This window comes from Capsella rubella, unplaced genomic scaffold, assembly GCF_000375325.1.
Source record: "Capsella rubella cultivar Monte Gargano unplaced genomic scaffold, Caprub1_0 scaffold_2, whole genome shotgun sequence".
Lineage (NCBI taxonomy): Eukaryota > Viridiplantae > Streptophyta > Magnoliopsida > Brassicales > Brassicaceae > Capsella > Capsella rubella.
In genome coordinates, this window is record NW_006238922.1 from 12,408,142 (window position 1) to 12,428,313 (window position 20,172).

Genomic DNA, 20,172 nt, shown 5'->3' on the forward strand with positions numbered 1-20,172 from the left:
ATTATGTTAACAAATTTACTAGTTAAGGATAATAAAAATAAATTCAACACGGTTTTGAAATAATTAGGGAAGATTCTCAATGTAATCCTTAAACTGAGAGAATAAATGATAGATGACATCAGAGGAGAAGATTCCAACTCCCATTTCGTCAGCAAGTTCACGAGCCTCTGTAGTCACTTGCACGTCAAAGGCCAAAATGATAGCATATTCCTTCTTTGTCATCTCGAGCATCACTCCAGCCTTCATTATATCCTTTTTATGCACAGTCCCCATCCCAACACCACTGACTGGTATCGTTCCTGCTGGCAACTTCAACAGTTCAAACAATGCTTCCAATGACCCTAACGTAGACGCTTGTAAGTATACTCCTTCACCACTTTGGTCGATCCTGCTCAAAACTGACTTCACACCTTCCATAGCCGACTCCTTAATTGCATCCTCGTCATTATCAGGTCCAACCACATGCAGGCAAGTGCCAGCAATTGCGTTTTCTAGGCCCTATTGCGCACACAAGCCAAAAATAGTGTGATCAGGCATCAGTAAATTCAAAACCAGAGGCTATCAACTAAGATTACTCCAGTGTACTCAGTCCAATCACCAGTGCAGTAATCTTGATACCCCGTGCAGCTTTTATTTCTTTGCGATGCACGTAATTACCCTGAATTACATCAAACCAAGAATGCTCATTGTGTGTAGAAAAACAATTACAAGACACAGTTCCATGAAGTGGAGATCATCTCTGAAGTACCTTCACCCTTAGCTCCTTCATTGGATGAGGAGTCAGTAATTCTCTAATCGTTGTGACTATAGGTCCCTAAAAGATGAGGAATATATAAGTAGATACACAGTAGGTGCCATCACTTGTTTGGGTTTGGAAATTGGAACACAAGTTATTTTACTTGCCTGTAGCCCACAAACGATGATTTGATCACCTTCGTGGAGTTCACCGTTTACCAACACAACATCAATCGTTGTACCATGGCCTTCAATGACTTTCACCCCGATGACAGTACACTGTTCAACAATTTGAAGAATCATAATTATCATGCTCAAGAATTGCAGAAACAAGTGTTACGTACAAGAGAAAAGAGAGAGACCCGCACTTCATCCACATATGTAAGCTTCTCAACCATTGTTCGCTGAGCCCATTGATCCAACAACAGCAAGAGATCTGGGATCCCTTCGTCAAAGTTTCACGTATTGGACCAGCCTCTTCTTTGTAACAGATGGAGAGAGATTGAGAGAGCTTTTTGTCTTTGTGTAACCGGCGTGAAGCTTCCTCAAATTTGTACGATCATCTATTACATAAGTAGATGAATAAGCAATTTCAAGAAGAAAAAAAAAAAGTAGATGAATAGCTGGAGGATAATACATCAGTAATAGTTATTGTTATAGTTAAAATATAGTACTATGATTAAGAATTGATTAGAAAAATATATCAAATTTTGAAAGTTGTATATATATGAACATGCTGTGTAAATTGAATAAGAATTATATAGTAAAAAATCAAAATAAATTAATTAAAAACACATCACATTCACATTTAATAAAAGATTTATTTACTTAAAAAACACTGAATTTGTAATTTGTTAAATGTATGCCATTACAAGTTAATGTATTAGGAAAGTATTAAATTAATATTATTTTTTTGACAAATAGATTTTCAAAATAATTTCTTTCTCCATTTTTAGTTAATAAAGAATGCATTCTTTAACATATTAAATAACTAATCTAAATATCTTCAATTTTTTTTATAACAAATTAGATTATCTATATTAATAAATCTACTTTCTTTTTTTCTTAGCATATCTAATATTTTATTAATTATTAAGAATAAGAAAAAAGATTCAGATCTCAATTTTAACAAAATATTTTTCAATCCATTCAGTAGTGTGCATTTACTCGAATCAACGGCTTAAATTGTTATCAACAATGTAATAACTAATAACCTTCCCGGTGGCGGCTAGAGAAAAAAAAGAAAGGACATAATGACAAGTAAGTAAATCCAAGATTAATCAGAACCTTCTGAGTTAGTTTAGCGGGTCTGAAGATCATTCTTGTCAGGGTTCCAAGAGTTTAACTTGGTCAGCGTTCCCTGATTCCACCGGTTTGGTCTTTGTGTCCTGTGGTTTGAGAGGAGTGCAAGCAATGTTCTTTATTACGCTAGAGTATAGATCAAACTCTGCCTTCAGTTTATTACAGCTTGCTTGTATCCATTTCTCCGCCACACTTGTTGCCACACTGTCTTGGCTATCTCTCTCATGCTCTTCAATGGCTGGCCTTATCTCATCGTATAATGACGAGAGCCGTACTGCTGCGTCCTTCTTCACCTCCTGGGGATACAAGCAAAAATTTGCCAAACACATCATCAATACTTGACAGGAATTTTTAGTTTGTAGCTATTAGCTTGAAAAAGACTTTTACCTCGTATTTGAGAATTTCATCTTGAGCTTCTTTGGTTGCTAGTAGCTGAACCACATTCGCTATATCAACATGCTTTTGAGCGACATTCTTTGTCTTTCCGCCTGAAAACGGCCTGCCTCTTTTCTTCGGAAGAGACTCCGACTTAATCTTCTCAATGCTGCCGCGAACCCGTGATACAATTGCAGTATTCTGCGATGGAACTTGTTGTGAATCATGTGAGAGAAGCTTCATGTCTTCAGTTGTTTCAGTTTTAACAGTCTCCGTGACAACATCTTCCTCCATAGGTGTTGAATCCGATTGCTGAACTGTCAGAGCAGTAGACTCCAATTGGTTCTCTGTCGAGATATCTTTCTCTTTCTCTTCATTTGTGTTGGACTTGTCATTCTTCGAGGGCTCAGATGTAAGCTCGTCCTCTGCAGAATCATACACTGGAATTTTATCAACTGAATACCTGTAGACAAAAGAACAGAGAGGGGATTAAGTATCGCCAGTCCAAGATAAATAAAATAAATAATCCTTTCTTACACGATCTATGACCATCTTTATGCAGCAAAAAATAAGTAAAAAGAACATTACCGATCGTCACCATCCTCCCATACATATGTATCCTCCTGAAATGTATAAAATTAGGTATAGACCAGTTTAATTGATACCATTCCTCCCAATTTTTGAAAATAATACTATTAAAATAAGTCGTAAGGTCTTTGCCTGAAAGCCACGAGACTTGGCTCCAAGAAATCCAGAACATGCGACTGCACCACATAGACAACGGACTTTGGCACCACCATACCATTCAAAATTATAGTCGTAAGCCAATTCAGTCCGGGGAGAGATGCCCTCTTTAGCAAATATTCCAACCCTCACTTCTCCCAGTACATTCCACTTCCTCGTCTCACAATTTGGTCTACTGCGGGAAAATAGAGAAAGAAACAATTAGGAACTATTTACAGATATGAATTTCCTTGAAGCAAGTAAAAAAGTCAGTTGGTTGTTTTACCATGAATGATTAATGAACCTAGCAAGGCTCCCCTTCTTAGTGGCATCAATAGCCTCAGATGCATTGAGAGATATAATGTAGGCATCCTTGACACCTGTTCATGTAGCACAATTTTTACATCACCTAACGTCACATACAGCATTACAAAACTCTCATCATCTCTGTAAAGTTTCTACTCACCATGAGTTTCATAAGTTTGAGCCCTACGCTTTGCTTCTTTCCATGATATTACTTCGCCACAATACTCAATTATAAACTGGCCTGCCTGAACCATAGCATCAAATACAGCCAGTCATTTGAGCAAACCCAACTAAAGATTCACTTCAGAAAATAATACATCAGCCATCTAATTTTGCCTGTTTGCCTTAGATCAATGAAGTGTGATGAACATTTCATATACCTTAGTGAAGAGTATCAGGAATATTAAATACACAATAATAAGCTTGAGTCCTCACCTTTATGTCTTCAAGAGCCACTAGTCCCCACCCACGACCTTCGCACTTAATCAACTTTGTTTTTGCGTATTCACATTTTTGGAACTTCTGTGACCAGCAAAGCATGTAAAAAAGTACTAAGTAGCATACATTTAACTAAATAAGTTCTATGTAAGCCCACACTAGTTCAAATATGAACTTTTAACAACATCACCACCAAGGTTTAAGGAAAATCTTAATGTATTTTGCTGCTACCAGCTATAGAATGACACTACAAATTACAGCAAGATCACCCTCTACTATTAATATGAAAACATAGAAGCAAACGATTTAAACCCTTTTTTTACCTGATTCTTGCAATAGACACCACAAGGGCAGTATCCAGGAGTACATTCCGTGTTAGTAATCACATTAAGGCATCTCTCACCACAAGCACTGTCAGGGTCTCCAAAATCAAACTTGCATTCGCAGATTGAAATATCTTCTTCCTTCTGTTTCTTGTGCCTACAAAGGCATTAAACAGATGTGTACTAAACAACAACTCATATTGAGAAGACCACGGGCCAGCATCAAAAGAAAGGTGCTCACTTTCGATATGAGAAGTCATTTTGATAAACGTGTTCATACTGTGGCAGCTCATCGCCTTCTTGATCCTTTACACAAACGCATACGAAACAAATAAATATATATAAAAAGCTACAAACCAAATGGAAATCTCAGCCATGTAATTGGATATTGAAAAATAACTTACAGGATCACAAGAAAATTGCATTTCTTTTTTTGTTTTTGTTGTTGTCAGCGATTCTCCCAATTTTTCTACAGAAAGGGAGACAATTTAGGTTTTATCAATCTGTGGGATTTAAGATCGACACAAACATTGGAAAAAGGAAGAAACTTGCGTCTGGAAACGAAACCAAAGTAAACGTGTTAGTACACTATTTCTATTGGTGTATGCGCAGAACTGAAAAAGCTACCTGAGAGAGAGTTTAGATTGAGAGAATCCGACGACGAGCGACGGAGAAGACCAATTGACGGCGTTAAAGTTTTTTTCCCCACGCCGTTAAGAATAAATTATTTTACACAATCAAAATTGAGAGAGAAAAAAAAAACTTCACCTTATTGAAAAATGAAAATTTTGGGAAAAAACAAAATTCCTCAAGCTAAAATACTTTTAGCAATTGAAAAACAAAAACATAACACATTTTTTTGTTTCAAAATCAAATATCTTTTTATCAATAAATTAATTAATGATTTAATATATTTTTTTATTCGTGTCCTAAAAGACCTCAAAAGGCTTTCTCTGTTTTTTTTTGGTAATGAAAATAATATTTAATCTTAACTTCAAACAGATTTGTAAAAGATGAATTTCTTTTGTTTATTATATAACTATCTTAGATACACTTATAAATTAGTCTTAAAAAAATTTATATTTTGTTTTTTTATATTAACCTCTTTGACAAATTACACAATGCACTTACTATTAGATACACATTTAAACATATGCTATGAACTAATTTATTACCTGATTAATAGATATATCATACATAAAAATAAATGTTATCATCTATTTAATGTTAAGAAAATAGGGAATTTAATGAAAAATACCATTTTGAAAACTCAAAGTTTGGATAGTGCCTTGGATAACAAATATGAACACATGACAAGATTTCTTTCTTATATCAAAGTACCACTTTATAAGGGTCCATATTGAGAAGTGGTACACTTTTTTTTTAATAATAAGAAGATCATAAAACCACACAAAAGATACAAAATATATTATTGTTGACGAGAAGAAGAAGCCGCTAAGGAAATGGATTTGACGATGGAGAAAGGGGTTAATAAAAAAAGAGTTTTTGCCATAGTCTTGGGGATGATTTTAGGCGTTGGTGTGGGTATTGGGGTGTGGTTCATCTTCAAATAGCTTCTTTCATGGCACTTTTAAGTCTTGGATTCAATTAAAGTAATCAAATTAGTTTCTTCTTTAATAATTTAGTTCTCATGAGAATAAAGTATTGTTTTGAATTGTAGTTTTTTATAAGCTGATAAAAAATTTGTATAAAGTAAAGCTACAATTATTTGGAAATGTATTTAATTATCATTCTACAATGCATTACATATATTTTCACCGATAAATGGTTGATTTTGGCGTTTTTAATTATCTACTTCTACTTTCATAGCACATATTGTATTTTTATCTTATGATCTTTTTTATATATTTTTCGTTTCAAAATTTTGAATATGATATATTTTTTTTCTATATCATGGTTTTATTAATACTTATAGTCATTCTCGTTGTTTGATAAAAGGATCATAACTCATTCTATATTACATGTTAAAAAATTACATATTTAAAATGTTTGTTGTAGTATATAAAACTATAAATTTTATTTAAATTATGACCAATTACTTAGTCAAAAATCTTGTAAAATATATTTTTGCATAAAATAAATATATTACTCGAGTTTTAAATTTTGACCCGTTATAATGTCGTTTTAAAAATTCAATTCATGTCATATGCAAGAATAAATGTACAATTTTATTATGGGAATTATTATATGAATTATATGATGAGTTATTTGTTTCACAAAAATATAATCATATAAAGATAAAAATTGAAGTATATAATTAGTAACAAATTAATATGATAAATTAGATACTAAATCTTCTATATTTATTGTGATTGGTTATTATTTTTTAAAATTAATATTGTATTTTTTATTTTTGATTAAAAAAATAATAATAATGGTTTTTTATAATTTACTTAAATTAAATAATTTAATCTTTTAATTCTTTAACCCATTATAATAAAAAAATTAATGAATAATAAATTTACTAGAATTTGTAATGACATTTTTATTGTAAATAAATTCCAATTTTGAAGTTGTGTACTTTCGTTTTATTAATATGGGGATAAGTTTTAAAATTTTCTCTTAAATTACAAATTTAATTGTTCCTTTATTACCATAAGTTTGAAAGAAATTATTTGACAGATCTTACTATCTATTTAATATTTTCTTTAATATTAAGATATATACTTAAACATATTTTGTGACTAAATTAGATAAAGACAATTATATAAGATCAAGATCAATTAAATATTAGATAATATGAGGTACACATGTCATGATGTGAGTTGGGTCGTTGAACGCATGTTAAGATTTATTTGATTATAAAATACCACTCAGTTTTTTTTTTATATTGGTATGACTACTTGCAAAATTTAGATAATAATAATAAGAACATAACACTATTAACACACAAAATACCACAAAGACGCATCAAAGAATTGTAACGGGAAATGGAACTGATTGCTTTTTTTGGGATAGGCCTCGCTGCCGGGGTGGTTATAGGCTTGGTGGTTCTTGCGGTATGGTTCCTCGTCAAAAAGTTCAGGAAGTCGTAATTAATTAATAGCCAAAATGTGTTTAAATGTAATAACCTTATCATAATATTAAGACATATTTTAATAATTAGTAGTTTCATGGATGATATATATATAACTGACGAGAGTTTGTATTTCTTGAATAATTAAGTCATATTTTACAAAGTATAAGCGATAAACAGATGTGTACATAGTCGAAAAATCGTGTCTATGTATGACTATTGCTACACTAGTTTGAAATATGTTTGGATAATGAATCATACTCACCAATTTATGTATTGCTATAGTTTTTTTTTTTTTTTTTTACGAAGTTTCCGCAACTCAAATCAAATAAGTAACTTATGTCTTGTTGAAAGTTTATATAAAATCTTTTTTACGTATATGTAAATATGTACAACTTTTGTTTTATCGTATAAAAAAGTCAAATCAAATCAAATACTGTATAACTTTTTAATGTATATACTAGGTTTGAACCCGCGGTACACCGCGGGTCTGTGTTTTTTATTTGGATTTTCTAGAAATATGAAACTGTTAATATGGTTTGTTGTGTTGGTTAGATATTTTTTACTTAAAAAAAATTTGTTAAACACTCTTATTGTTGTATTAAATTATTTAAATACTTGCGAGCTAAGACAAATTATAAATTTGTGGTAAATGTGTGTTGGTGAATAATTTGTATGTTGTTGTGAGTAGACTATATTTATAGTTGTAAATTAATATAAATTATTTTGTGTTTATGGTGCTCAGAATTAAAATAATGTGCAATATTGTTATTGGTTCCTAACGTTATTGAATGATTAATTTAGAGGTTGGAAAAATATTTTAACGTTGAGAATTAATGAGACTATACATAGAATCTGATGATGTATTTTTTTAATTGTGTTTTACATAAATTTTTAGGCAGGTATGAAAGTTAGTTTTAGCCCGCAATATATTGCGATATAAAATTTTATCTACAAATACAACAATATTAAACTTTTACATTATTTACAATGTAAGATTTAAATTTCATAATTTTATATTTAACCAATAGTACTTCTGTAGTTTAGTAATTAAGTGGTGTAATTATACATTTTAAGGTGTTAAAAATTACATTTTCATTTATATTATCGTATAACATACCGATGTTAATTCTACCCCTTTCAACCTATTGCTCCGCAAACTCAAAATTGTGTTTGCTTTTAAATTCTGATGGAACTTTTAGAGTTTAGGTTTAGCCACTTCAACCTTATCTTCTTAATCTCACGTACATTCTTCATTACACCAATACAGCCATATTTATATTATTATATGATTGTTGTATCCTTGACATAACACACACTAAACAAACCCATTTACACGGGCCTTTGTTAACTTCTAGCCCAAGTGCCTTTTCTTCTTTCTTCTTTTTCCTCCTCCTACGACACAACATCCTTCTTCTTCTTCTCATTCTTACGATTCCTCTTCTTCATCTTGCATCTGCTCACTCTTGTCTTAGCTTAAGTATGAATCAACTGCCAACAATACTAATAATTCCGGCCAAACGATCGATACTAATGTACATTGGATCAGGTACATATTTAATCGAAGATCCAACAAAGAAGAACAGTTTAAAATAAATCTTAATCATCTGGGGATTCTTTTTTTCCTTCAATCAGAGACAATAGCTTTACTATTGTTCCTGCAAACCAAATCACAAAGAAAAGAGTTAGAGATAAATTAGTTTAAGCAATCAATCACTTAAATCATCAACTTTAACCTAGATCTAAGGATTTAAAGCACAAAAACCATAAAACTAAAAACAGCAAACATAAGTCCTTAACAAATGTCGCAGAGAACCAGAATGTTAACTAACACCTAATTCGGCCATGAACAGCCGAGAGCAATGCGGCAAGAATCACCGAAGAAAAACGATACTGGAAAAAGTTCAGCCCAACACTGCAAAAGCACTAATGTATATTGAAAGAAAAGCCCGATGAACGGGATATGATAACCGGAAACGACTCCGGACGGCAAGAAAATATGGTTTTTCTCTTTGAAAATTTTGAGAGAGAGAGAACAACACCACTGCTCGTAACATAATCCAAGGAAACTTAAGGTCCGCGTGTTTTTTTTAATGGGTTATAATTGACCCGATTGGAATTTTTCCCCAATTACCCCTCTCGATTTTGAAATTCTGTCTCCTATTAACAAAATTAAAAATCAATTGCTTAATTTCGAGGTTAAATTTGTCAAAATTTTAACAATGTTCAATTTGTACTTCTGAAGATGTATAACTTTTGTACTCAAATCAAATATATGTATAACTTTTGTTTTCTCGTATAAAAATAGTCACCGATCGAAAACAACCGGTAAAAAGTAAAACAATATAATTTAGTTGAGCTAGAAGGAACTCAAGACGGCCTTGTGGTTTTGGTATTTGGTGTATTCGTGAATATGACTCGATCGAAGAGGAGTGCATATGATATCTTAAAAGAACGTTGTAAAAACCGCCTGTTTTCTTGAGGGTTATATGTACCTCGTGGTCCTCGTCCACGTGCTGACAGTCATGCACTGCAAAAGAAAGCTTCGTAAAGGCTTCAAAATAAACTAGAAACAGTAGAAAAGTTTTCCAAAGTTGTTAAATATACATATACATAAAAAAAACAAAATTGCATGTTTTTCTTGACCAAAATACATGATACGGTTAAAGATATGTTTAGATCGGACCTCTTTTTTTTTGGGTAATTATACATCTTTTATAAATTATGTATGATAAAAGTGTGTATATATGAAACAATAATATATGTATGATTATATTGCCACAATGGTTTGAAATGTGTTTGGATAATGGATCCAATTGGTAAAAATAAAGTTTACGCAAACACATTTCAAACCATTGTAGCAATATCCAAACACATTCCAGACCATTGTAGCACAATGAATTGTATTGCGTAAAACTTTATTTTTACTACGTTTCCAGTTTCCACTACCCAAATACATACTGTAATATACAAATATCATTTCGTTTTTTTTGTTTCCTCGTATAAAACAGTGACCGAAAGCAAACCGGTAAAAAACCAGAGGGTTTTGGTCGAACAAAAACCAATCGGCCAAAACAAGAAGCCGTTAATTACCGACGTTTTCGCTCAGCTGTAGGAGGTAATTTCTCTGATGGTCCTGTCGGAAGTTTACGGCCAGTCTTCTTTTCCAGTCGCTTCTTTAGCTCTCTTAGTATTCGAATCTGTTGTAGCTTCTCCGGTGACAGTTTGTCCCAATAGATTCCTGTAACAGAGAACAGCTCTCATGAACAAATGGAGAATCACTTTAAAGCATATCTTTCAGAAAACAATCCAGCGACAAAAGTTTTATGAAATCTTGAGTTAATACAGGACCTTGTGGTTTTGGTATTGGTGTATTTGTGAAAATGACTCGAGTAGGAGTGCATATGATATCCACAGGAACATCGTGAATCGCCAGTTTCTCGAGTGGTATATCATCCACGAGCTGACAATCATGTACTGTAAAGGAAGTAAACACTTCATGAACCATGAAGATTAAACAAAAAAGAAAGCAATAGAATGTTTTCCAATGTTGGTACTTAATTGTATCTATACCGGTTGTAACAACTGGTGTGGAATCATCAATGGCTCCCATGTAACGCAACATACCATATTCAAGTTCAGCAAAACCCTGAACACATATTGAGGAACTCATATCATATGGTTGCTTCAATTGAATTTTCTATTACTCTAATGGAAAATTGAATTTGTAGCAATTACCTCTCCCTTCCCTAATCGAGCGCCTGTTTGTGGGTTAACCGCAACGGAGCCAATGACAATAAGATCAACTTTGATTTTCTCATCAAGACCAATCGCTCTCCCATATTTAGCTACTCCTACAGAGGTGCAAGCCTCACTGATCATTTCTGGTTTTAACAAATCAGATTCCAGTACAGAGAAGAATCCAGTTCGTAGCCTAGGTTGAGGAGTCAACAGCTTCTTGTCACCTATAGTTACAGAACACAATGTCTAAAAATCGGATTTCAACTCAAGACTATACTTCTTACATCACCAGAAGGAAATACACTTGTAGTATGAGAATATTTCCAAAGATAAATACATGACTGAACATGAGGTCAAAACTAGTGTGAAGAATTTTTCAAACATAGATGTATTAAACTAACCAGAAAGTGTAAGAAACCTGATTTGCTTTTGAGGCGAATCGGGATTAACCTTCACGACCATAGCCTTACAAAAAGCGTCAAGCTCGGCTAACTGCACGAAGAACTTAAATTAGGCACATTCACTAAAAGACACAAGTTTTAAGCAAGAAAACGCCTTAGCTTGTGCAATAAATTTCATTTTCCATCAGATCCAGCTCCTAGAATCTTACAACAATCATTTGGGTTGTCTTGTTTTCTCAGCAAATTCACTTTCATATTCCATCAAATCTAGCTTTTGCAAAATTTTAACAGTTGAGCCGTCTTGTTTATTTCCTTAAATTCACTGGAATTGATATCTACATATGTAGTGTTACCGCATGATCAATCTTCCAAAAGTACAAGAACATCAATTAGGCGAAACCAAACTAGAAAGTGAAGAAGGAAGTTAAAAATTCTCAAACTTTTGCTGCAGCAGCCGGTGCACCGACGAAATTAGGGATTCGATGATGAACAGGTCTAGGTCTCATAGCGTAGTTCCGAGCTTCCATGAGATCCCACATTTTCTTTCGGATCACCCATTTCCACGCTTTCGGGTCACTCTCTGGATCCGATTCCAGTTCCTTCTTCGCGGTCTCCGCCATATTCTCCATCGCCGCCGCGTCGAGGCTCAACCGCTCAGATTCATAAGCCACAGCATCGAAAGCGACGCCGTCGCCGCTCTCCGATCCGATTCTGGAGAAATTCCTCCGCCGTGATCCGATTTGGACGGGGAGAAAAACCGATTTCTGGGAATTGAGGAAGAGACAAGGGTTTATAGCAAATCCTGGTGATGATCTTATCATTGTTAGGTCCACGAACAGACTCAATTCAAGTTTTGGGTTTTCGAAAAATCTCAGCTTTGTTCACTGTTCTGTGTAATCTCAGATAAGAAATCAACGGCTTAGATCATTCGTTGTGTTCCCGCTGAAAACACACTTCACTCCCTCTTCTCCTGGAGGGTTTCAGTTTCAAAAGTACCTTTTTTTTTTATTGATTTTCATTTAATGGGCCTACTATGTCGGCCCAAGAAGCGGTTCTTCCTCTAGAGTCTAGACGCTTCCGCGAGCTTTGTTCGTTAACCACACATATTCATCCACGTCATAAATACACGCGTGGTTTTAGCATCTTTAAATTCTTGACAGTTCTACTTACAAGTTACGAGAGCGGGTTAGCCAAAATTCAAATTTAAACACCAAATCATTAGTTTCAGAGACGATTCCAATTCCCAAACTTCTTCTAAACCCAAAACTCTTTCTCACCGATTCTGACTGTATAAATCTGACACTTTTGTGGTGTGTTAGTCTAATTCATGGTGAGAGAACAATCTCGAATTGTTTTGATCTATAGAAATGGATTTTCATGGAATGAAGAGGAAGCAATTACAAAGTTTATGCAAGAAGCATGGGATACCAGCTAACTTGAAGAATGTTGAGATGGCTAATAGACTCGCTTCTGCTTTCGAGGTAATAGCATGATCTTCCTCTTCAAATTCCTATACATTTTGCAACGTTTTATCTTTAGAATGATATAGTTGTTCAGAAAGTAAGATTCAGTTCTGAGAATGAAGCTTTTTTACTTTACTCGTTGTTTGAAGGGATGCCAGCGGAAGAACGTTGGAACGCATAGCAGAGGGATTAATGTTCAAGATCTTCAAGAAAGTGGTGTTGAGCTAAAGCGGTCAACAAGGATTTTGGCTACGGGGATAACAGTAGCTGGATCTAATGAAAATGACGTTTCAAAAGCTCCCAAGGTCCCAAGGCCTGGTGATACTCAAGAAGACTGTAAAGGAACAGAACTGATGGGTTTGGAACAGTTTGAGAATGAGGATATCTCACAAGGATGTGATCAGGATGGGGTCAAGTTAGTAAAAAATGCTCAAAATCTGTCTAAGCAGCGTGAAAAGAGTCTCAGTGAACTCCTCCTAGTTGATGGCCAAGTGCACAAGTGTGGTAAACAACCAAGGAGAACTTTTGGAGATGGTCGCCAGGATCAAAACCTTCTAAGAAGTTTGACGCACACTATGTTAGATAATACTCTAGGTCAAGCAGATGGAGCCTATGTTGATAATGTGAAGAAGTCAAATGTAAATGATGAAATTCAGGTCAGTGTTATATCTACTAGGAAGGATGATTCATTTGAGGCTCCAATAAAAGGTACGTTTGATTCTTTTGATACTGAATTATTTTTAGATGTATGTCTTAACTATTTGTTTTATATTTTTTGTTTCTTTCTGATGCTTAATCACAGCTATCCTGGAAAATTCAGCTGAACATTGGAAAGAGACTAACCCAAGCAAAGATGATGAGAAAAGTTCCTCAGAGAAGGATGTACAAGCAACAAATTTACATGGAAACTTTTTTGAAACCAACAGTGCAGAAGAAGAAATGGAGATTGCTAAGGTCGGTTGTCAGGGTGCTGGTCATTGTGAGGAACAATCACCAGAAATGTTTTTGGATGAGTATGCTCAGTGGGATCCAGAAGAAGCAGGGGACACTCATGTGAAAGCTATTAGCTCATCCAAGACAGTGAATCAAGAATTTGTAGAAGATATGCCACAAGGAATGGCCAAGGAGGACTCACCTTCTACATCAGAATCTGATTTGAGTTCTAAGAATGCTTTGGATTCTGCACGGGCAGTTTTAGGTGATATTTCAAACACTCAAGATTTGGATTCTCAACTTCTGAAAAGAGAACATGAGCAAAAAACATGTCTGATGGATGTGACTATGGGTAAAGGGGAAGCATCTTCATTGTCTGAGTTTCTTGTTGAGCGCTCAGTAGCGAAAATACGCCCTGATAACGGCACGATTGATTGTTATCTATCTGTGGAAAAGACTACGCCTCCTGCTTTAGTACAGTTAGGGGTGCCGCCTTCTAGCAATATCAATGACAAGGATATGGTTTCGACAGTTCTCACCGCGGAAAATATTGAAACCAAGGGTATCAACTCTTAGCCATTTTCAGTTACTTTAAATTTCTCTTGTTGATTCTTTACTAATCCATGTTGCTCTCTGACATTTAATTTCAGCAATCATGGAAAATTCATCTGAATGCCGATCAAGCAAAGATGGTCTGACACTGACATGTTCCTTAAAGAAGACAACACAAGCAGAAAATCTTCATGATAGCTTCTCTGGATACAACACTGAGATTAGTAAGGTTGGTTGTACCAGTTTTGGTGATTGTGTAAATCTGGATATCCTCGATGAAGTCAAGGGTGAGGTTCTGCGGAAATCGGAGCAAAGAAGTTCTTATGAAAGATGTTACAAACTTAATGCGTTAGAGCTAAGAAGATGCTCGGCAACTGATTATACTTCTCACTCTCTTGAGGAAAAAAAAGTTTCAAAGCGTTTTGAGGAATCTGACACGTCCTCTAACCCAGAGAGGCACATGCTGATTGGAGACTCCAAACTAGATGGAAGAAAAAACATAGGAGATTATTCTGCTAGCACTTGCGAAGAGTTTTTTTTCACTTCTCTAGAGAGAAAACAATTTTTAGTAAACTTTGAACGATACAGTGCTGGAAAGCAAGAACAAAAGGAGGTTAACGGCAGTGTGATTGAGGAAAGTCTTGTTGCAGCTCCAGATCTCAGAGAAAAAACCATTGCTAGCTCAAGCGGTTGTATAACATCCAAAATTTCTTACAGCCATGACTTTAATGCCGGGAAAGAGACTGCAGATTCAGAGTTAATGCTAAATGATTGTCAGGCAGAGGGTGTTGTCGGTCTAGATACTACACTAGGGACATCAAAGAAAAGCAGAGAGCATTGTCCACATGTTGACTTGATAAATATTTTTGATTTTGACACTGAGGAGGCAGAGACAATCATGGGAGCCGAAAGAAATGTTTCCATTAGATCCTACGTTACCTTACCAGCCAAAGGTAACTCCGAAGAAGTTCCTAGCTACCTTGAAGCTGCTGGTCACTGTTCCATGGTGTCTGGTGAGCAACTTTCTTTTGTCTAAAGTTATTAGTCATTCTATACGTTGAGTTTAAATTTTCATATCTCGTTCTTCATCCCTGAAACGTAGAAGAACCTGGTCTTTCCACAGACATTCAGAATCAGGCACATGTTTCATTGGAGGGATTGGCAATAACAACAGGTAATTTTCACTTTAACAATTGTACTTTTCAGTATCACATACATTCTTATATTCTTTCAAATCATTTGTAAACAAAAATTGCATACATAAGTACACAAGGTAGTTATATTCTTTCCAGCATACATAAGTACACAAGGTAGTTATATTTTTTCCAATCATTTGTAGACAATGATGAAACAGATGAGCAAACAAAGAAGATTCAAAAAGGCTTCGAAGGAAATTTTCGGTTGAACACCTCATGTGTCTCTTATGTCTCTGAAAAGATATGCATCTTAGCTGGAACAGAGAATGAAGATTAAGCAGCTAGTCCAATTGCTGATGCCTTTGGTAAGCTCTGTTTCTACATCAAAGCAATGTCTAGGTGTTGTTTGCTATATTGGGATACTCTGGAGTCTGGACTAATAACTGCTTCTACTATATCTATTCTCACAGAGAAAACCATCTCTCTGATCCCTAATGAATCTACTGTTCAGAATAATATGAAGGAAAAAGGTTAGATTTCTTACAAATTATGTCTCTTATGTCCAGCAATGATGGCAAAACAGCTAAAAAAAAATGACTAACCCCTAAAAGAATTTCCTTTTTTAAATTGCTGCAGATAAGGAAATGATCAGGAGAGAAGCTAGGCCTGAGACCAGAAAGGAGTATTTGAACATTGATGAATCGGGTGCGTTATCCAAGATGCAAGTAAGAAGAGAATCAAGCTTGACTTACAGAACGCAAGTGAAGCCTAAAATACATGACATGAAAGAGAATGCACCAAACTCAAGGATTGTGCGTAATCTTAACGTAACAGCTCCAAGAACATCAAAGAGACACCCGCTCCAAGACTTGACGAAGAACTAGAATCTGCATATCTCATGCAGTTTTGGGCCTTGTCTAAACTTTCTCCTCTTTGCTATAATAATTTCTTTTTCTATTTCTATTTATGTACTGTGAACTACCTATCTTGAATCAGCACTACTAAATAAAGAAGTAACTTTTCAAATTTGCATTAATGCTTGTGTCTGTGTTTTCACAAAAGTTTCCTTTATGCTTTCGTCTGTTGCAAGATGTTGCAAGATGCATCCTTACCTATTTCTTCCAATGATGTTGATGGTGAATATAATTTGTTTCCATTGAATTTAACCAAACGAGTTGCAGGTTGAGTGATCCTAATCTGGCCCATTAGCCCCTGAACAGACCCATACGTAGTAGTAAATGTTCTGTAATCCCACTAACAACGCAGGTTTAATACAGTAATACTTACCCACTACGCCACTAAGCAGTAATTATCTCACAATCTAATGAGCTTCCCTTGTAGTTACTTTGGCCCTTTCACTCTACCATTTACTTGTAACAGTCAAGTCCAAACTGACTATATAAGTTCTCTATGGTTATCTCTCAATTCTCATCACAAACATAAAAAAATTGATCAGACCCACTCTTAATCTTTCTCTTCTTTCGACCTCATCATTCTTGTGAGATATGGCTACCAAATGCAGTTTCATGGTTACCACGCTCATGCTCATGGTGGCTTCTTCCATGGTGACAGCTCGACCTCTCATGAAACCATCTATGAGCTCGTCTTCTCCTCCCACAAGCCTTGCGTACAGGCTCAGGCTTGATGAAGATACAGGTTACTGCTGGGACTCACTGATGCAGCTCCAACACTGCTCTGGAGAGCTGATCCTGTTCTTCCTCAATGGTGAGACTTACATTGGCCCTGGGTGTTGCAGTGCTATAAAAACCGTTGGACGCAAGTGTTGGCCTACTATGATTGGTGTTCTTGGGTTTACTGCTCAAGAAGGTGACATGCTTCAAGGTTACTGTGATGGCCATGACTCTGACAACAATGGTGAGGACCCTGCTCTTGCCTCCTCACCACTGCCTCTGTCCGTGAATTACAAGCCTAGGGTTGTTAGATCCTTTTCCAACCCTTGAATCATATTATTCAGATTACACGCCTGCTTTGTTTTCTTATGCTAAGAGAAATTTAGTCTTCATGTAATAGGAGAGGAATGTTGAAAAACAGCTTCTCTGTTATTACTTTGGGAATAAAAGATCATTACTGAGAAGAAGGTTTTACAAATCTGGTATTCATAAATATCTTTCTTAATCAACTGAAAACATCTAAAAGAGTGGAAAGACAACTAAAAGAGTTCATGATCCATAACTAAGGCTGCACTTCCAGAGAATCCTCAATTCGTTTGATGAGCTGTTTGGCCGTCAAAGCACCCTCCTAGTAAGTCATGAGGAAGAAAACGTTTGTGAGAAAAGAACATTAAAGAGTAAAAACACCAGAGTAGTGCACAGATATAGAAAGACAATAGAAGTCATCATACAAAGCGATCACAAGGTTCTCCATCTTTGAATAAGATAAATGTAGGAAGTGCCTCAATCTTGTATTTATTGGCAATACTCGGGTACTTCTCCGTATCGATCTTCACCACCTGGATCTTGTCTTTCAGGGTTGTACTCACTTCATTGAGTATTGGAACCATGAACTGGCACGGGCCACACCTACCAAACGGAACATTAACATTCTGATTTACTAGCTTTTCAAAATCCATATGTCAAACAAATACACTGAATAAGCAAACCACATTATAAAAAAAAGTAGACAAAGTATACTCATTCATGGTACAAAAGTGTTTATAAGGAAAAAATGTAGCTCGCTAACACCTTCTGACACCAAAACAACTCACCAGGTTGCATAATAGTCAACTAGAACTGGCTTATCAGAATTCACAAGTAGATCCTCAAATGAATCATATGTCTGCTTCTTGGCTTCAATCTGAAATAACAACAACAGTGGTTTGTTAACTCGCTCAAGCTAAATCGAGAAGTAGATAAAGACACTCACTTTAAACCAATTCCAAACCCTAGAGAAAAATCAGCTTAGGAAGAGACTCATCAGCAGCTCTATTCTCACGGGAAAGTTTCAAGCTTGAGAATTTGAATAGATCATAGAGTGCAAATAAAGTATACTTTTTCACATAGATCAGCACACAGAAGCTAGATTTTTAATGGAATACAAGTTTAAGCAGAGAAGGGGAATTACAGGTCTAGGAGTGCACCGCGTCGTTGAAGTTAAAAATGGAAACTTCAAGTCTCCTGTTCGAACCCGACGAACGGGAAACTGAACTTTAACTGCAGAGATAGAACGAGAAGTGAAAGCAGAAACACTAGACGATTCTTTCGATTTCAGCGAGGGAATCGTGGACGACGAGAGAGAAATCGCCGCCATGAAAATAAATTCAGAAAAAGACGAACTCTTTGATTCAGCGGCGTTGGTAGGTTGATGATGACACTTGCGAAAACTTAATTTGACCAGAGAGAGACAGAGAAGTGAACTCTGAATGAAAAAGACAGAAAGTACAAGAAAGACCGTGGCGATCCACTACGGTCGAGTGCACCGTATCGTTTTGTAATAAACCACAAACACGCATATCACTGTAGCCAAACAAACCCTCTCTTTTTCATTGTAACTTCACTACTTGTTTGTTCCCGCCAACGCAACTAGGACAGTTAGAAAAGACAAAACTTTTTTGAGTTTCCTGAAGAAGCAAGTAACGAATATATTCTTGTAGGCCTCACCATGTGAAATCTAATTTTACAACCAAAAAAACCTAGTTCTAATAAAAACAAAACAGTTCAATGTTGTAGCTCAAGAAGAGGAAACACAAAAAAAAAAAAGAAGAAGAAGATGGAGCTTGAATTAGGTCTGAAGATAACTCGAACAAAAGACGATGTCTCTTCCTCTACAGATTTTCGGGTTGCCAGAGATTCTTTTGGGCATATCTCGCTTTCTCGAGAAACCAATGCTGTGTTCATCCTCACTCTTCATCTCAAAGGTTTTTTAATATATAAACATGTTTCCACTCTTCTTCTTTGTTCTAACTTAATTATCTAAATAAGATATTGAGATTGAGAACCAAATGCAGGATTTAAGAAGGATGGTATCGATATCGAGATTAACAAAGAAGGGAATCGGATTAAGATTAGCGGAAGAAAACAGGTGCAAGAGATGGTTTTGGTAAAGTGGGTTGAATGGAAAAAGGAAACTGAAATAAAGGAATTCAAGAAAGTGTTTCGGATTCCGGATATCGTTAATCTTGACAAGATCAAAGCGAAACTTAATGAAGAAGATGGGACTTTAACTGTTACAATGCCTAAGAAAATTAAGGGGATTACCGGTTTGAAGATAGAGGAAGAGGAGGAGGAGGAAGAAGAAGAAAAAACAAAGGCAATAGTAGAAGAGAAAACAGAACCAGAAGAAGAAATCAAAGAAGAGCCAAAACCTGAGGTAGAAGAAGTAGAAGAGCCACAAAGAGAAGTGGAAGAAGACAAGATTGAAGAAGAGGTAATGGAGGAAGAAACAAGGGATCATGAAGAAAAGAAAGAAGAAGTAGAAGAGAAACCAAGAAAGAAGAGAAGAAAAAAGTTCCGTCTACCATGTTTTGCAGGATCCACTCTGCTTATGTCTATTATTGTTTTCATTATTCAATTGATCCAATCCAGAAAAAATTGAGATCACTCCTTCTTAGGTTTTAAGGATAGGGTTCTCTTGTTGTTTTTGAAGGATGAAACCCTTTTTTTGTTTTGTTTTTCTTGTTATCTGATTTTTGTAAAAAAAAAGCTGGATTAATATATGTAATGTGAGTTATGTATGTTGTTTCACTACTGG

The 20,172-nt window shown here is 35.3% G+C and overlaps 8 protein-coding genes and 1 long non-coding RNA gene across 11 annotated transcripts; 4 read left to right on the forward strand and 5 right to left on the reverse strand.

Annotated features, from left to right (window-relative positions):
- Positions 1-7: 7 nt before the first annotated feature.
- Positions 8-1,342, reverse strand: LOC111832038 (eukaryotic translation initiation factor 5B-like). Of its 2 annotated transcripts, none has more exons than XM_023788211.1 (5): positions 1,104-1,342; positions 904-1,014; positions 749-814; positions 599-658; positions 8-498 (listed from the first exon to the last, which is right to left on the reverse strand). In XM_023788211.1, the coding sequence occupies exons 1-5, from the start codon at positions 1,131-1,133 to the stop codon at positions 64-66; spliced, it is 702 nt and encodes a 233-aa protein (XP_023643979.1). In that variant the 5' UTR covers positions 1,134-1,342; the 3' UTR covers positions 8-63. The 2 variants fall into 2 exon arrangements, with proteins under 2 accessions (XP_023643979.1, XP_023643978.1); XM_023788210.1 differs by having other exon boundaries at positions 1,098-1,342.
- A 492-nt stretch (positions 1,343-1,834) lies between these two features.
- On the reverse strand, positions 1,835-4,924 carry LOC17895925 (histone-lysine N-methyltransferase ASHH1). The gene is made up of 11 exons (XM_006302129.2): positions 4,830-4,924; positions 4,607-4,671; positions 4,444-4,508; positions 4,203-4,359; positions 3,877-3,963; positions 3,602-3,686; positions 3,422-3,515; positions 3,133-3,331; positions 3,001-3,035; positions 2,425-2,875; positions 1,835-2,333 (listed from the first exon to the last, which is right to left on the reverse strand). Exons 2-11 carry the CDS (start codon positions 4,625-4,627, stop codon positions 2,061-2,063), a joined length of 1,467 nt encoding a protein of 488 aa, XP_006302191.1. The 5' UTR covers positions 4,628-4,671; positions 4,830-4,924; the 3' UTR covers positions 1,835-2,060.
- Positions 4,925-7,086: 2,162 nt separating this feature from the next.
- LOC111832065 lies at positions 7,087-7,521 on the forward strand. The gene has a single exon (XM_023788334.1). It carries the CDS (start codon positions 7,154-7,156, stop codon positions 7,256-7,258), a length of 105 nt encoding a protein of 34 aa, XP_023644102.1. The 5' UTR covers positions 7,087-7,153; the 3' UTR covers positions 7,259-7,521.
- A 935-nt stretch (positions 7,522-8,456) lies between these two features.
- LOC111832043 lies at positions 8,457-9,221 on the reverse strand. The gene is made up of 2 exons (XR_002835178.1): positions 9,074-9,221; positions 8,457-8,897 (listed from the first exon to the last, which is right to left on the reverse strand). It is a non-coding gene; the product is annotated as an uncharacterized LOC111832043 (long non-coding RNA).
- A 904-nt stretch (positions 9,222-10,125) lies between these two features.
- Positions 10,126-12,340, reverse strand: LOC17894402 (5-formyltetrahydrofolate cyclo-ligase-like protein COG0212). 2 transcript variants are annotated; one of them, XM_023787560.1, is made up of 6 exons: positions 11,822-12,340; positions 11,382-11,472; positions 10,978-11,093; positions 10,813-10,888; positions 10,591-10,716; positions 10,126-10,480 (listed from the first exon to the last, which is right to left on the reverse strand). In XM_023787560.1, the coding sequence occupies exons 1-6, from the start codon at positions 12,200-12,202 to the stop codon at positions 10,329-10,331; spliced, it is 942 nt and encodes a 313-aa protein (XP_023643328.1). In that variant the 5' UTR covers positions 12,203-12,340; the 3' UTR covers positions 10,126-10,328. The 2 variants fall into 2 exon arrangements, with proteins under 2 accessions (XP_023643328.1, XP_006302476.1); XM_006302414.2 differs by having other exon boundaries at positions 10,978-11,204.
- Positions 12,341-12,676: 336 nt separating this feature from the next.
- LOC17894291 lies at positions 12,677-16,442 on the forward strand. The gene is given in 8 exon segments (XM_023788559.1): positions 12,677-12,862; positions 12,994-13,552; positions 13,647-14,339; positions 14,428-15,342; positions 15,432-15,503; positions 15,669-15,830; positions 15,936-15,995; positions 16,102-16,442. Coding segments are annotated over 8 exon segments (2,823 nt in total). The 5' UTR covers positions 12,677-12,748; the 3' UTR covers positions 16,350-16,442.
- A 528-nt stretch (positions 16,443-16,970) lies between these two features.
- Positions 16,971-17,426, forward strand: LOC17894987 (egg cell-secreted protein 1.1). Its single transcript, XM_006301197.1, has one exon. The coding sequence runs from the start codon at positions 16,971-16,973 to the stop codon at positions 17,424-17,426; it is 456 nt and encodes a 151-aa protein (XP_006301259.1).
- A 78-nt stretch (positions 17,427-17,504) lies between these two features.
- LOC17896621 (thioredoxin Y1, chloroplastic) lies at positions 17,505-18,817 on the reverse strand. Its single transcript, XM_006300497.2, has 4 exons — positions 18,547-18,817; positions 18,191-18,279; positions 17,828-18,005; positions 17,505-17,724 (listed from the first exon to the last, which is right to left on the reverse strand). The coding sequence occupies exons 1-4, from the start codon at positions 18,730-18,732 to the stop codon at positions 17,659-17,661; spliced, it is 519 nt and encodes a 172-aa protein (XP_006300559.1). The 5' UTR covers positions 18,733-18,817; the 3' UTR covers positions 17,505-17,658.
- A 374-nt stretch (positions 18,818-19,191) lies between these two features.
- LOC111832093 (gelsolin-related protein of 125 kDa) lies at positions 19,192-20,034 on the forward strand. The gene is made up of 2 exons (XM_023788435.1): positions 19,192-19,339; positions 19,430-20,034. Exons 1-2 carry the CDS (start codon positions 19,192-19,194, stop codon positions 20,014-20,016), a joined length of 735 nt encoding a protein of 244 aa, XP_023644203.1. The 3' UTR covers positions 20,017-20,034.
- Positions 20,035-20,172: the final 138 nt, after the last annotated feature.

Excerpts from the sequence above, each read along its gene's own strand:
- LOC111832038 (XM_023788210.1), bottom strand. The coding sequence starts at position 1,133 with ATGGTTGAGAAGCTTACATATGTGGATGAAGTGCGG. Across the intron at positions 815-903 it reads TCATCGTTTGTGGGCTACAG|GGACCTATAGTCACAACGAT; the intron begins GCAAGTAAAATA and ends CTCATCTTTTAG. Across the intron at positions 659-748 it reads TGAAGGAGCTAAGGGTGAAG|GGTAATTACGTGCATCGCAA; the intron begins GTACTTCAGAGA and ends GATGTAATTCAG.
- LOC17895925 (XM_006302129.2), bottom strand. The coding sequence starts at position 4,627 with ATGCAATTTTCTTGTGATCCT. Across the intron at positions 3,964-4,202 it reads GTGTCTATTGCAAGAATCAG|AAGTTCCAAAAATGTGAATA; the intron begins GTAAAAAAAGGG and ends TGCTGGTCACAG. Across the intron at positions 3,036-3,132 it reads CCAAGTCTCGTGGCTTTCAG|GAGGATACATATGTATGGGA; the intron begins GCAAAGACCTTA and ends TATACATTTCAG.
- LOC111832065 (XM_023788334.1), top strand. The coding sequence starts at position 7,154 with ATGGAACTGATTGCTTTTTTTGGGATAGGCCTCGCTGCCGGGGTGGTT.
- LOC17894402 (XM_006302414.2), bottom strand. The coding sequence starts at position 12,202 with ATGATAAGATCATCACCAGGATTTGCTATAAACCCTTGTCTCTTCCTC. Across the intron at positions 11,473-11,821 it reads CACCGGCTGCTGCAGCAAAA|TTAGCCGAGCTTGACGCTTT; the intron begins GTTTGAGAATTT and ends TTCTTCGTGCAG. Across the intron at positions 10,889-10,977 it reads CTCGATTAGGGAAGGGAGAG|GGTTTTGCTGAACTTGAATA; the intron begins GTAATTGCTACA and ends ATATGTGTTCAG.
- LOC17894987 (XM_006301197.1), top strand. The coding sequence starts at position 16,971 with ATGGCTACCAAATGCAGTTTCATGGTTACCACGCTCATGCTCATGGTG.
- LOC17896621 (XM_006300497.2), bottom strand. The coding sequence starts at position 18,732 with ATGGCGGCGATTTCTCTCTCGTCGTCCACGATTCCCTCGCTGAAATCG. Across the intron at positions 18,280-18,546 it reads CGCGGTGCACTCCTAGACCT|ATTGAAGCCAAGAAGCAGAC; the intron begins GTAATTCCCCTT and ends TTGTTATTTCAG. Across the intron at positions 17,725-17,827 it reads GAGAACCTTGTGATCGCTTT|GAGGGTGCTTTGACGGCCAA; the intron begins GTATGATGACTT and ends ATGACTTACTAG.
- LOC111832093 (XM_023788435.1), top strand. The coding sequence starts at position 19,192 with ATGGAGCTTGAATTAGGTCTGAAGATAACTCGAACAAAAGACGATGTC. Across the intron at positions 19,340-19,429 it reads CCTCACTCTTCATCTCAAAG|GATTTAAGAAGGATGGTATC; the intron begins GTTTTTTAATAT and ends AACCAAATGCAG.